At 38.1% G+C, this 12,827-nt stretch overlaps 1 protein-coding gene across 24 annotated transcripts in view; it reads left to right on the forward strand.

The window, feature by feature from the left end:
- The window catches only part of TLK2 (tousled like kinase 2), a 156,320-nt gene that overhangs the window by 67,737 nt on the left and 75,756 nt on the right, over positions 1 to 12,827 (forward strand). For all 24 annotated transcript variants that reach the window (XM_063629311.1, XM_063629307.1, XM_063629313.1 and 21 more), the window contains one exon: positions 10,554 to 10,721. In XM_063629311.1, coding sequence (XP_063485381.1) covers positions 10,554 to 10,721 — 168 coding nt within the window. The remainder of the gene's footprint in view (positions 1 to 10,553; positions 10,722 to 12,827) is intronic.

The following is a 12,827-nucleotide window of genomic DNA, read 5'->3' on the forward strand; positions in this document are numbered from 1 at the left end:
GCACTTATGAAAACATAAAAAACTTATGAAAACAACTAAGAAGTTTTGGCTGTTACTGTGTCATCCTTGCCATATATATATATAATTTTTTTTTTTTTTTTGAGGCAGTCTCGCTCTGCCACTCAGGCTAGAGTGCAGTGGTGCGATCATGACTCACTGCAACCTCTGCCTCCTAGGCTCAAGTGATTCTCCTAAATCAGCCTCCTGAGTAGCTCGTACTACAGGCATGTACCACTACGCCTGGCTAATTTTTGTATTTTTTTGTAGAGGCGTGGTTTCACCATATTGCACAGGCTGGTCTCAAACTCCTGAGATCATGTGGTCTGCCTGCCTCCACCTCCCAAAATGTTGAGATTGCAGGCATTAGCCATTGTGTCAGACCATCCTTGGCCATAGTTTAAAATGTTAGAAATGTTTGATGATAGATCCAATTTGGGCAGGTTGAGGTTTGTTAGTTAACTGTTGAAGAGGCCTGTGTCTCTGTTTTTCTTAAGTTTCAAACCAATTAAAGTCTAAAAGATACTAAATGAGATTGCAGATTATCTATTTGGGACAGATACGTTTTGTAGAATTTCTCAGTGTTGTCCATCATTCTTTTCTTCCTGAAATGCCTTTTTCATTTGGTTTTTAATGGTGTGACCACCCATCTCTCATGTGTCAGTTTAGGTTGAATCTTACCTGAAGACAAAAGAGATGAACTCAATGATCTGTAGACATTTTTGCCAGCTATATGAATGTGGCTGAGCCTTATCATCATGCAAATCTGAATATAGATGAGGTGTTAAAATAGGAACCAAAGCGTAATCCTCCACCTTTTCCTTGCCTGCCTCTAGGCAACTCAGCATGGTTGGAGGAAAACACACACACCAAGGTGACTGACTGATCTGGTCATGAGCACTGGCCTCATGTGTATCTCTCACTGCCTGCCAGTCCTACTGTATTTCTACTTAGTTCCGTTTCCTCCATGAATATGTCCTATTTTTGTCATCTCCTGCAAACCTCCAGCAATTCTTCTGCTAACTGATGGCCTTCCTTTTTTATGTTACTGAGAAAATAGAAACAATCAGAGGAGCATTTCCACAAGCTCCTACTGCAGATTTGCCAAGCTCCTTGCATCAGTACCCACATCCATCTGCCTTTGAGATGAATGAACTTGCTAGCCCTTCACATGGGTCTGGTCTCTCCAATAATTATGTATCCAGCTGTCTACTTGACATTTCCACTTGTACTGCTTGAACATGTCCAAAAAGGAACTCTTGCTTTCCCTTCCCTACCATAACAATAACATTGAACTGCTCTTCCTGTAATCTGCCTTGTCCTGGTAAATGACAGATTACACCATCTGGTTTTTCAGGTCACAGCCTCATGCCCCAAATGTAATCCATCAGAAAATCCTGTTTTTCCTTTAAAATGTATTAGAATATGACCACTTTTCTATTTTTCCAGTTCACTGCATTAGCTTTCAAAGTAGTCTCCTTGTTTTTGCCCTTGTTTCACCTTAATGTAATAGCCCGAGTAATTGTTAAAATGTTCAGATACATCCTGGCACTCCTCTGCTCAACACTTCCTAGACTGAAGTCTTTATGTGACCTAAAAGCTCCTGCGTGATCTGTGCTCCCTGTCGTCCACCTGATTCTGACATCTGCAGCCATTCTCCCTCTCCTTCATGCCACTGCAGCCATACTGGCCTCCTTGAGCTCTGTGAAGAACACTTTTGCTATAGGGTCTTTGTACTTGTTATTCCCTCTTCCAGGAACATTCTTTTCTCAGATATCAGCAATCTCTTCATCAGGTTGTTGCTCAAAAATGACCTCAGCCAAGCGGTCTCCATTAGCCAACTTCTCTAAAATAGCAGTCCCTCATACCTTGTCAATTTGTTCCTAACTGTACTTTATTTTAATTCTAAGTTATTGGCACCTGACACACCCATGTACATACATTTTAATATATATTTAAATTTTTTTGTTGATTCATATTTATACGTACAGAAGAGTACACATTGTAAGTCTACAGTTCACATGAATTTTCACAAACTCTACAAGCACAAGAAATATTACCAGTGCTGCAGAAGTCTCCCTGAGTTCCCTTTCAGTTACTAACCCCCTCCCTGCCGCTGTGGATAGCCACTAGCCTGGCCTCTAACAACATAGATGAATTTTTTTTTTGTATCTTGTGTAAAAGACATTCAGTGTATACTCTTGTGTCTAGCTCCTTTTGTTGCACGTTACTTTTGTGAGGTTTATCCATTTCATTGTGTATTTTGTAGGTCATTTATTTTCATTGGTGTGTTATAAGTTTAATTTTTATTTAATAATTTATGTATTTTAATTTTTAACTATATAGTTAATTGCCCATCTTCCCACTAGATTTTTTTTTTTTTTTTTTTTTTTGAGACGGAGTTTCGCTCTTGTTGCCTAGGCTGGAGTGCAGTGGTGCGATCTTGGCTCACCGCAACCTCCGCCTTCCAGTTTCAAGCGATTCTCCTGCCTCAGCCTCCCGAGTAGCTGGGACTACAGACATGCGCCACCACGCCCAGCTAATTTTTTGTATTTTTAGTAGAGATGGGGTTTCACCATGTTTGCCAGGATGGTCTCAATCTCTTGACCTCGTGATCTGCCCGCCTCGGCCTCCCAAAGTGTTGGGATTACAGGCATGAGTCACTGCGCCCGGCCTAGAATGTTAATCTCATAAGAATGGGGATTTTGCTTTGCTTTGTTTACTGCTGTCTATTGTTACATAAAGGTGTAATTTTTAAACTAATTTCCCCCACTTGACATGTAAGCAATAATGTCTTATTTCATTTTCAGTCTCTAGCATCCAAAACAGTGCTTGGGACACAATAGGTGTTCAAAATTGTGCTGACAGGGAAGAATAGATGGATAACAAATTATTTTCACCTTTTTTCCTGTAAAAGATTATTTTGTATTTGTGTTAAATATAAAAAATAAAGTATGTCAAACATGAAAGTTTTCATGCAGGAGTTGGCAAAAGATCACAGCTGGCAAGCTAGGAATGATTTTTATTTTTTTAAATTTATTTCATTTTAATTTATTTTATTTGTGGAGACAGAGTCTCACTCTATCCCCCAGGCTGGAGTGCAGTGGCGCAATCTTGGCTCACTGCAACCTCAGCCTCCCAGGTGCAAGCAATTCTCCTGCCTCAGCCTCCCAAGTAGCTGGGATTACAGGTGTGCACCACCACGCCTGGCTAATTTTTGTATTTTTAGTAGAGACAAGGTTTCGCCATGTTGGCCAGGCTGGCCTCTAACTCCTGACTTCAAGTAATCCACCCGCCTCAGCCTCCCAAAGTGCTGGAGTTACAGGCGTGAGCCACCGCGCCTGGCAAGCTCAGAATGATTTTTAAATTTTTAAAAGGTTTTAGAAACGAAGGATATATGACCGAGACTGATGTGGCCTGCAAAACCTAAAGTATTTCTATCTGGTCCTTCACAAAAAAGCTCCCAGAAAATCACTATAAAGTTAACTATGTAATTGTTACATAGGGAGGTAAACTATTTCCAGCAGCTGGAAACCTACATGCTGTTCCCTGATCACAACTCCCACTACCCTAGAAGTGATCACTTGGCTACTTTTTGTGGTAATCGTTTTCATGTAGTTTAAACTATCCATGTATGAATCCATAAACAAAATAGTTTAGTTTTGCCAGTAAGTAAACTCAGTGTTTAAATCTTAGATATTTTTATTTTTGGCTGTTCTATCAATTATTAAGAGTGGTGTGTATATTCGTATCTCTCGCTGTGATTGTGGAAGTTGTCTGTTTCTTCTTATATTTATATTAAATTTTGTTTTATATATTATGACTCTCTTCATCTCTTTAAAGCTCTTTGCTTTATTTTTTAATTTTAATTTTTATTTTTGAGACAGGTTCTCTCTCTGTTGCCCAGGTTGGAGTTCAGTGCACGATCTCGGCTCACTACAACCTCTGTCTCCTGGGTTCAAGTAGTTCTTGTGCCTCAGCCTCCCAAATACCTGGGATTACAGGCATGCATCACCATGCCTAGATAATCTTTTTGTATTTTTAGGTGGGTTTTCTCCATGTTGGCCAGGCTGGTCTGGAACTCCTGGCCTCAAGTGATCTGCCTGCCGTGGCCTCCCAAAGTATTGGGATTACAGGTGTGAGCCCCCGAGCCTGGCTGAAGCCCTTTGCTTTAAATATGGTTTATCTGATATTTAATATATCCAAACCATTGTGAGGTATAACTATTTCCATTCTTAATGTTGTCAACTTTTCATTATTATGTTTTCTATCTTTGGCAAATACCATATAATTAGATTTTTTTCTCTTAAGTCTAAAATTTTTTATTATCCTATTTGCATTCAATATAATTACCACTACATTCAGTTTAGATATATCATCGTTTAATGTGTTTTTTATTTATCCTGCCTGTTCTGTGTTCCTTTTTCTTTACTTTCTTGCTTTCGTTTAGATTGAATTTTTTTTTTTTAAGTCATTTTCTATTTTCCTCCTCTGCTAGTAGCTAGGCTGTCTTTGGTGTTTCTCTTAGAAAGTACCACATACGGCCGGGCGTGGTGGCTCACGCCTGTAATCGTAGCACTTTGGGAGACCTGGGGACCCACGTGGGAAGATTACTCAAGCTCAGGAGTTCGAGACCAGCCTAAGCAATATAGTGAGATCCCTGTCTGTACAAGGCAGGCAAGTCATGAGGTCAGGAGTTCGAGACCAGCCTGGCCAACATGGTGAAACCCTGTCTCTACTAAAAATACAAAAACTTAGCTGGGCTTGGTGGCAGGTGCCTGTAATCCCCGCCACTCAGGAGGCTGAGGCAGGAGAATCTCTTGAACCCGGGAGGCAGAGATTGCAGTGAACCGAGATCGCACCACTGCACTCCATCCTGGAGCATAGAGTGAGACCCTGTCTCAAAACCCCCAGAAAAGAAAAAATAAATTACCACATGCCAAAATTTGAAGTCAGTTGTATCTTCATCCTCTACCAAATAAAATCATGTCCCCAGAACACTGTTTACTCTGCTACTGATTTGGTGGTAGTGGTGTATGTTTTTATTTTGCCTTTTTTTGGTCTCATAAAATATTACTGTTCAGTGCTATCAGTGTTCATTTAGGTTTATCTGTATATTTACCTCTTTGTACTTCTTTCCTTTTTGCATCCTACACCTTCCACCTGGGGTCACCTTCCTTCTGCCTAAGTATTCCTTTAGTATTCTTCTAGAATATATCTGCTAGGGATTAACTCTCTAGGTTTTTGTTTACTGAAATAACTTTATTTTGCTCTTATTCCTGAAAGGTATTTTTGGCTGTGTATATTTTTAGGTTCGCTTTTTTTTTTTCTTTTAACACAATTGAGCAGTAATTCATTACCATGTTCTAACCCTCCATTGACTATTAAAAAATCAGCTGTCATTTGCCTGTTGTTTCTTTGAAGGTATCTGCTTTTTTTCCCCGGCTGCTTTAAAAGTCTTTAGCTATGGTGTTCTGTAGTTTTATGATGATGTGTCATTTCATTTCTCTTGCTTGTGATTTCTTGGACTTCTGGAATTTGTGGGTTGGTGTCTTTCATCAGTTCTGAATAATTAGCCATTGTCTCTTTGACTATTATCTCTGACTTGTTCTTTTTTTCCTTCTCTTATGAAATTCTAATTAACCATACATTATACTTTCTAATTTTATTACCATGGCTTTTGACTTCTTTTTTTGTATTTTTGTTCTTCTTGTCTTTATATACTCCATCATGGGTAATTTCTTCTTGCCTTTTAGTTCCCAGATCCTGTTTTATTGTTTCTAATTTGCTATTAGCCCTGTTGAACTGGTTACTGCCTTTTGAGGAAAAAGAATTACATTTCCTGCAGATATTTGCAAGCCTGTCTTTTATTTTTTAAAATATGGTAGACACAATTATTTTATAATCTGTTTGATAATTCTAGCATCTGAAGCTTTTATGAATCAGTTTCTGGTGTCTCTTGTTTTTTTTAGTTGTTGTTCATGGCTTTATTTCTTTTATGCTTTGTGTTTTAACTGTGTACTCCTCATTGTTCTTGAAAAATTTTTGGGGGGGTTTCTTCAAGATCTAGGATGAATGAAGATGTGTTACTCCAGGGAAAATTTTTATTTGCTCCTTCCAAGTACCTAGAGATTTTACCTCTTTTATATACCACTTTAGTGAATTTATGGCTTATATTTTGTTTAGTTTGTTTATTTTGTTTGCTTATTTCAACACTAGGAAATATTGATTTGGATTGTGTCAACATTTCTCAAGAGAACCCCCAACTCTTACACTGCCAAGGCAACTTCCTGGCAGCCATCTGAGGGTGGGGGTAATTTTTCTTCTGGTTTACCCTTTCCTTGAGAATGTAGCTAGCTCTTTGGAGGCCCAGCTTGAAGTGGGAAGGGTTTCCTATTGAACCCTCTCCCTTGGGTGGGCTTTGGTCTGTGATTATCTGCTTGATACCATGTTGCCCTGAAAATGGAAATTCAAGATCTGCAGGTGCCCTTAGGCCATATGTGGCTTTGGTGCTTCTTTTACCTGTCTTATGTTCCTAATTTCTCTTAGATTTTGCCCTGGCAGATCCCTAATACTTTATCAACTCTTCAATGCTTTTAATGTTTTTTGTTGTTGTTATTGTTCGCCCATATTTTATCCTATCTGTATAGTTTCTTCCCCCCGCTCCAGGGAGAGGTTGGTTCAAACAGGAAAGGCTATAGCCTACATAGGATATTTACAGAAATGTTTTTAAATCTTTCAATCCTTGGCAGGTATTTATTGAATATGTGGCAGAAGGTTTAATTTTACTGTTGCAGCTCATTCTCCCATGCAGTGAGAATGTTGTCATCAATGGGTATCACAGGTGTTCTGGAGCCTGGGTTTAAACTGTTACATTTGCTGGGGTAGGACTCTACTCATCGATTCAAAAACTAGTTTCTTTGTCAGGATCATTTTACTTTTATTTTTTTGACATGAAAACGTTAAAGAACTGTTCCTGATTAAGGAAAATTATTTCCTTTATTCATGCGGATTATGAAAGTTCAACAATTCAGAAATGGTGAAATAGAAAGTTCCCTCCAAAAGAACTGTTATTAGACAGTATGGTGGGCAAATATTTCTAGACTTTTTGAGTTATACATGGATGTTTATATAATAGGTTTTCTTATTTCCATTGTATTAGTTTATTTAACCAGTATCTTATAAGCATTTGTATTCTATAAATAGTGCTGTAATGAACATCCTTATACATACTTCTTAACTTATGCATTTTTCCCAGGTAAATCCCCTAATTGTGATTCCCAAGTCAGAATATAATCATTTAAAAATGTCATCACATAAATTTCTAGAAGGTTATTAGCAGTTTGAGAGTACCAATTTTTTCACACCCTGCTAATACTGAATTTTATCATTGTAACCTTTGCATAAAGAAAAATGCCTTGTTTTAACTTGTTATTATTGTTCATTAGTTATATATATTTGTTCATTAGTTATATATATTAAACACATGTTTAATGGCCTTTTGGATTTCTCTTTTAATGCTTGTTCAGGTCCTTTGCATATGTCTCTTTTGAAATACTTGTGTGTTTTGGTTTTTGTTTTACTGATAGGTAAAGCATTATTTATTAAGATTTAATAAATTATTTATATTATTAATTTGTTATATTGTAAATATTTTTGCTTGTTTGTAATCTTGTCTTTTAACTTTATGTTGACTTTTACCATTCAGATGTAAAAAAATTGAAGTAGTTAAATTTATCAGTGTTTTTCCTTTATGACTTATGGGATTTGTCTTATTCTTAGATGTTCCCATATGGTGTATTCCTATATGGGGTGTGTGTGTGTGTGTGTGTGTGTGTGTGTGTGTGTTGTGTGTGTGTATGTGTATGTGTATATATATGTAATTTTTTTTTTTGAGACAGGGTCTTGCTGTGTTGCCCAGGCTGGAGTGCAGTGGTGTGATCTTGGCTCACTGCAGCCTCTGCCTCCTGGATTCAAGTGATTCTGATGCCTCAGCTTCCCAAGTAGCTGGGACTACAGGCATGTGCCACCATGCCCAGCTAATTTTTGTATTTTTAGTAGAGACAGGGTTTTGCCACATTGGCCAGGCTGGTCTTAAACTCCTGACCTCAAGTGATTTGCCCATCGCGGCCTCCCAAAGTGCTGGGATTACAGGCATGAGCCACTGTGCCCCGCCCATGGTTTATATTTTTAATGTCATGTTTAAAAAGTCCTTTACCACTAGAAAATTCTAAAAGCATTTGTTTATTTTTTCTTCTTGTAATTTTTTATATGTGATAAAAGGTAGGAATCTACTTTTCCCTTTTTTTCTAATATCTGCACAAATGTCCTACCATCTTTTTAATAAGTTCCCGCTAATACAAAATGCACATTAATCACAACTTATATATCTATATTATATAGATCTGTTTCTGAATTCTGTATTCTGTGCCACTGGTCAATCTGTCTGCTTCTGTATCTGTATGATACTATTTTAGTTAATGTAACATTGTAGTATGTTTTGATATCTGGTCAAGTTTCCCTGATACTTTTTCTGAAAAATTATGTGGCTGATTATGATTATTTTTTTAAGTGAACCTTAGAATTTATTGTGAAATTCTACAAAAACAACTGCCCAAGAAAGCATGAGAGAGAACTTGGATGACCACTATACCACCATAAGACTATCCCTTGGAAGAGAAAAAGGCGAAACACAAAATTAAAAACATTAAACTTGGGTTTTAGAGAAATTTGATGTTTGTAGAATCTGAACCCAGGAACATGATATTACCATTTAATTTAGATCATCTTTTATATTCATCTGTGAAGCTGTATAGTTTTTCTTCATAGGTGTTCTGCATGTTTCTTAAGTTTGCTTTCAAGTATTTTACAGATTTTTGTTTGCTACTTTGAATCTGCTTTTCCTTCTTTTATATGCTCTGATTAAAATCAGTTGGGGAAGCTGTCGATTTTAGTGTATTTATTTTGTATTTGGCCATCTTACTGAACTCCTTTTAATTGTTATAGTAGTTTTTCCATTGATTTGCTTGGTTTCCTTTGTGAATGGTTATATCATCAAAAAATGACACTAAAAATCTTTAATTTCTAATATTTTTACGTCTTTTTTTCTTTTTTATATTGGCTAAAACTTTCATAATAACGTTTAATATGAGAATATGTTACTTTTGTCTTGTTTTCTAGCTTTAATGAAAGCGTCTCCAGTCTTAGCACCATTAATTATATTTTAATTTTTGAAAAACATACTTTTCATTGCATTAAAAGTGGATAATTCCAGTCTTTTTTTTTTTTTTTTTTTTTTTGAGATAGAGTTGCGCTCTGTTACCCAGGCTGGAGTGCAGTGGCGCAATCTGGGCTCACTGCAACTTCCGCCTCCTGGGTTTAAGCGATTCTTCTGCCTTAGCCTCCCGAGTATCTTGGATTACAGGTGCCCACCACCATGCCTGGCTAATTTTTGTATTTTTAGTAGAGATGGGTTTCACCACATTGGCCAGGCTGGTCTTGAACTCCTGACCTCAAGTGATCCACTTGCCTTGGCCTCCCAAAGTACTGGGATTACAGGCATGAGCCATTGTGCCTTGCCAATTCCAGTCTTTTAAGAGTTGCCTAACAGTGTGCGTATCCTTTTTGGTATCCAACAGGAAGAATCTTAATTTATCCCTCCCTAAAGTTAATGTAATGAATTACATTAGTAGATTTGCTAATGTGGAATCATTTTTAGGTTTCTGGAGTAAGTTATGCGTAATTGTGGTGTATTATCCTTTTAGTATACTGTGGAACTTGTTTTGCTTGCATTTATTTTAGATTTTTGCATCTAAATATAGTACAGTGAGAATAGAATTGAGAGTGAAATAAGCTTCACCTATAAAGTCACGGGACAGGCCATGCACGGTGGCTCATGCCTGTAATCCCAGCACTTTGGGAGGCCGAGGCGGGCAGATCACCTGAGGTCAGGAGTTCGAGACCAGCCTGGCCAACATGGTGAAACCCCGTCTCTACTAAAAATACAAAAAAATTAGCCAGGCATGGTGGCAGGCACCTATAATCCCAGCTACTTGGGAGGCTGAGACAGGAGAATCGCTTGAACCCAGGAGGCAGAGGTTGCATGCAATGAGAGCAGAGACTCCATTGCACTCCAGCCTGGGCAACAAGAATGAAACTCCATCTCAGAAAAAAAAAAAGAAAAAAGAAAAAAAAGTCGTGGGACAGTGTCTTAATTTTCATTTACCTACAGGATAGAAATAATATTTCCTGTGTAGGGTTGAGGGCATTATGAAGTTGATTTGTAGAATTCTACAAAGTAATGTGTGAATTCAGACTCTCATAAATATAGAACCATTAAAATATAATGTCAAAGAATTTGAGTAAGATAGTCACATTGTTAGGTAGGTTATAATACAATGATAATGTTGGTATGCTCTCCATAATTATTTTTAGAGAGGCCTTTTTAAAGAAACAATTCATCTTATATTTGATAACTGTTTTTAACCCGTTGCATGTTTGGGCAGTATCAGATTATCTTTCTCATGTCATTTGTGTGTTTCTTTACTGTTTTCCAGCGACGAGTAGAACAGCCCCTCTATGGTTTAGATGGCAGTGCTGCAAAGGAGGCAACGGAGGAGCAGTCTGCTCTGCCAACCCTCATGTCAGTGATGCTAGCAAAACCTCGTCTTGACACAGAGCAGCTGGCACAAAGGGGAGCTGGCCTCTGCTTCACTTTTGTTTCAGTGAGTACAAAGCCTAAGTTAATTCAGATCCTTTCCATTGCCCTAGCGCTCCTTGATGAAGTTGGATTAATTATTTTGGTAGAGAGATAAGGACATTTCTAATACTTTTTTTTTTTTAAATATGATCTCTCCTTATCATCATTCCCAAACATGTCTAATTCTACATCACTTCTAAATATATTGTGTTTTTCCCAGTCTCCCTTGGTTCAAGCTCCTGAGGGAGACTGCTTTGTCAAAGCCTGAACCCATAATGGGAAGGAAGGAAAGCATAATCTTAGACTGACAAAGAAGAAAATACAGATCAAATTCCATTAGTAACCAAGATATAATTAAAAATAGACTCTCCAAGTTCCAGCCATCATCTATGTAAGTTAATATTCAAGTCAGTACAGTTTTAGTATGTAGGCAGGCATTCTCACAGCAAGGTTACTGGTCATTTACCCCGTGTAGTATTTGGGCGATGTACACACTTGCTTTCTCACCCTTCAGAGTGTTGGTACACTTACCTTTCTCAGGAATATTTGGCTACCTGTTTGCTCCTTTCAGCTTACTTCTTTCTCTATCTTTGAAGAACAAGAATTTGAGTATTATGAAAGTTTGACCTCATTTCATAAGGCGCTATGAGTGCAATTTGAACCAAATGTTACTTTTCCTGGTTTCTGGGCCCTACCGGGTCACCTGTTTTTTGCCAAGGGTGCCAGAGTAACAGAAAGCCCTGTCACCCTATTCCTATTCCACTTTCAGGGGCATCTTTCAGAACTAAGTCACCACTCATCCAAATTTTGTCCCTCTTACTGGTTCATTTTTGTCCAGTTATAATCTAAGTTTCCTGTTTATTTGCCCTATGGTATCTATTAAGTCTTCAATCCACACTCCACCACCTGTGTTCAAAAAGATGCTGAAAATAGTGGGTGTCTTAAGAATAGGAAATAGAAATAATAAAACAGTTAACCAGACAGGAAACTATTGTGCATGATATGGAATGTTTTCTCATAGTTATGATAGCTTTACCTTAAGAAAGAGATACAATGCTCCTTGAATAACGTCATTTCGTTCAACATGGTTTCGTGATAGTGTTAATTAGACACTGTGAGCTGACGCCACTGTCTGTGTGGAGTTTGCATGTTTTCCCCATGTCTGTGTGGGTTTTCTTAGGGCACTCTGGTTTCCTCCCATATCCCAGAGATGTGTGCATTAGGTTCATTGGTGTGTCTACGGAGTCCCAGTCTGAGTGAGTGTGGGTGTGTGTGTGCAACAGAATGGCTTCCTGTCCAGGTCTGGTTTCTGCTTGCACCCTGAGCTGCCTGGGATAGGCTCTGGCTATTCACCACTCTGTACTGGAATAAACAGATAAATCATTATCTTACTTGTTTTTATTAATCTTACTTAAATGTATGTAGAGCCCACTTTTATTCCAGTGTTTAATGTTAGAAGTGTTTTGATCTTTAATCATCAAAGGAATGGGGAAACTTCTTGTGTGAAGACAGTATAGTCCTATCCCCAGGTAACAAAGGAAATATACGTACTTTAAAAATGGGAGAATTGACCTATATAATATTGTGAGAGGGACTGACAGCAGTATGGAATAGTTTCTTTGAGAATGCAGTATGCTATAGTATTGTTCTAAAGAATGTACGTGTGTCATTCACACATTTCAAGATTGTTAATGTTTATCATACACTTACGTTTGTTAAATATTTGTGTTTTTTTTTTGTTTTTTTTTTTTTTTAGACGGAGTCTGGTTCTGTCGCCCAGGCTGGAGTGCAGTGGTGTGATCTCAGCTCACTGCAAGCTCTGCCTCCCGGGTTCACGCCATTCTCCTGCCTCAGCCTCCCGAGTAGCTGGGACTACAGGCACCCACCACCATGCCCGGCTAATTTTTTGTATTTTTATTAGAGATGGGGTTTCACCATGTTAGCCAGGATGGTCTCGATCTCCTGACCTCGTGATCTGCCCACCTCGGCCTCCCAAAGTGCTGGGATTACAGGCGTGAGCCACCGCACCCAGCCTTTGTTAAATCTTTATCTTGGATCTTACTTTTCCAGGAAAAACCTTGGATAATTAGGGAGTTATTTGTCTTTTGGTCATTTTTAAGGCAATTAAATG

The sequence above is a fragment of the Symphalangus syndactylus genome, chromosome 20, assembly GCF_028878055.3.
Source record: "Symphalangus syndactylus isolate Jambi chromosome 20, NHGRI_mSymSyn1-v2.1_pri, whole genome shotgun sequence".
Classification (NCBI taxonomy): Eukaryota; Metazoa; Chordata; class Mammalia; order Primates; family Hylobatidae; genus Symphalangus; species Symphalangus syndactylus.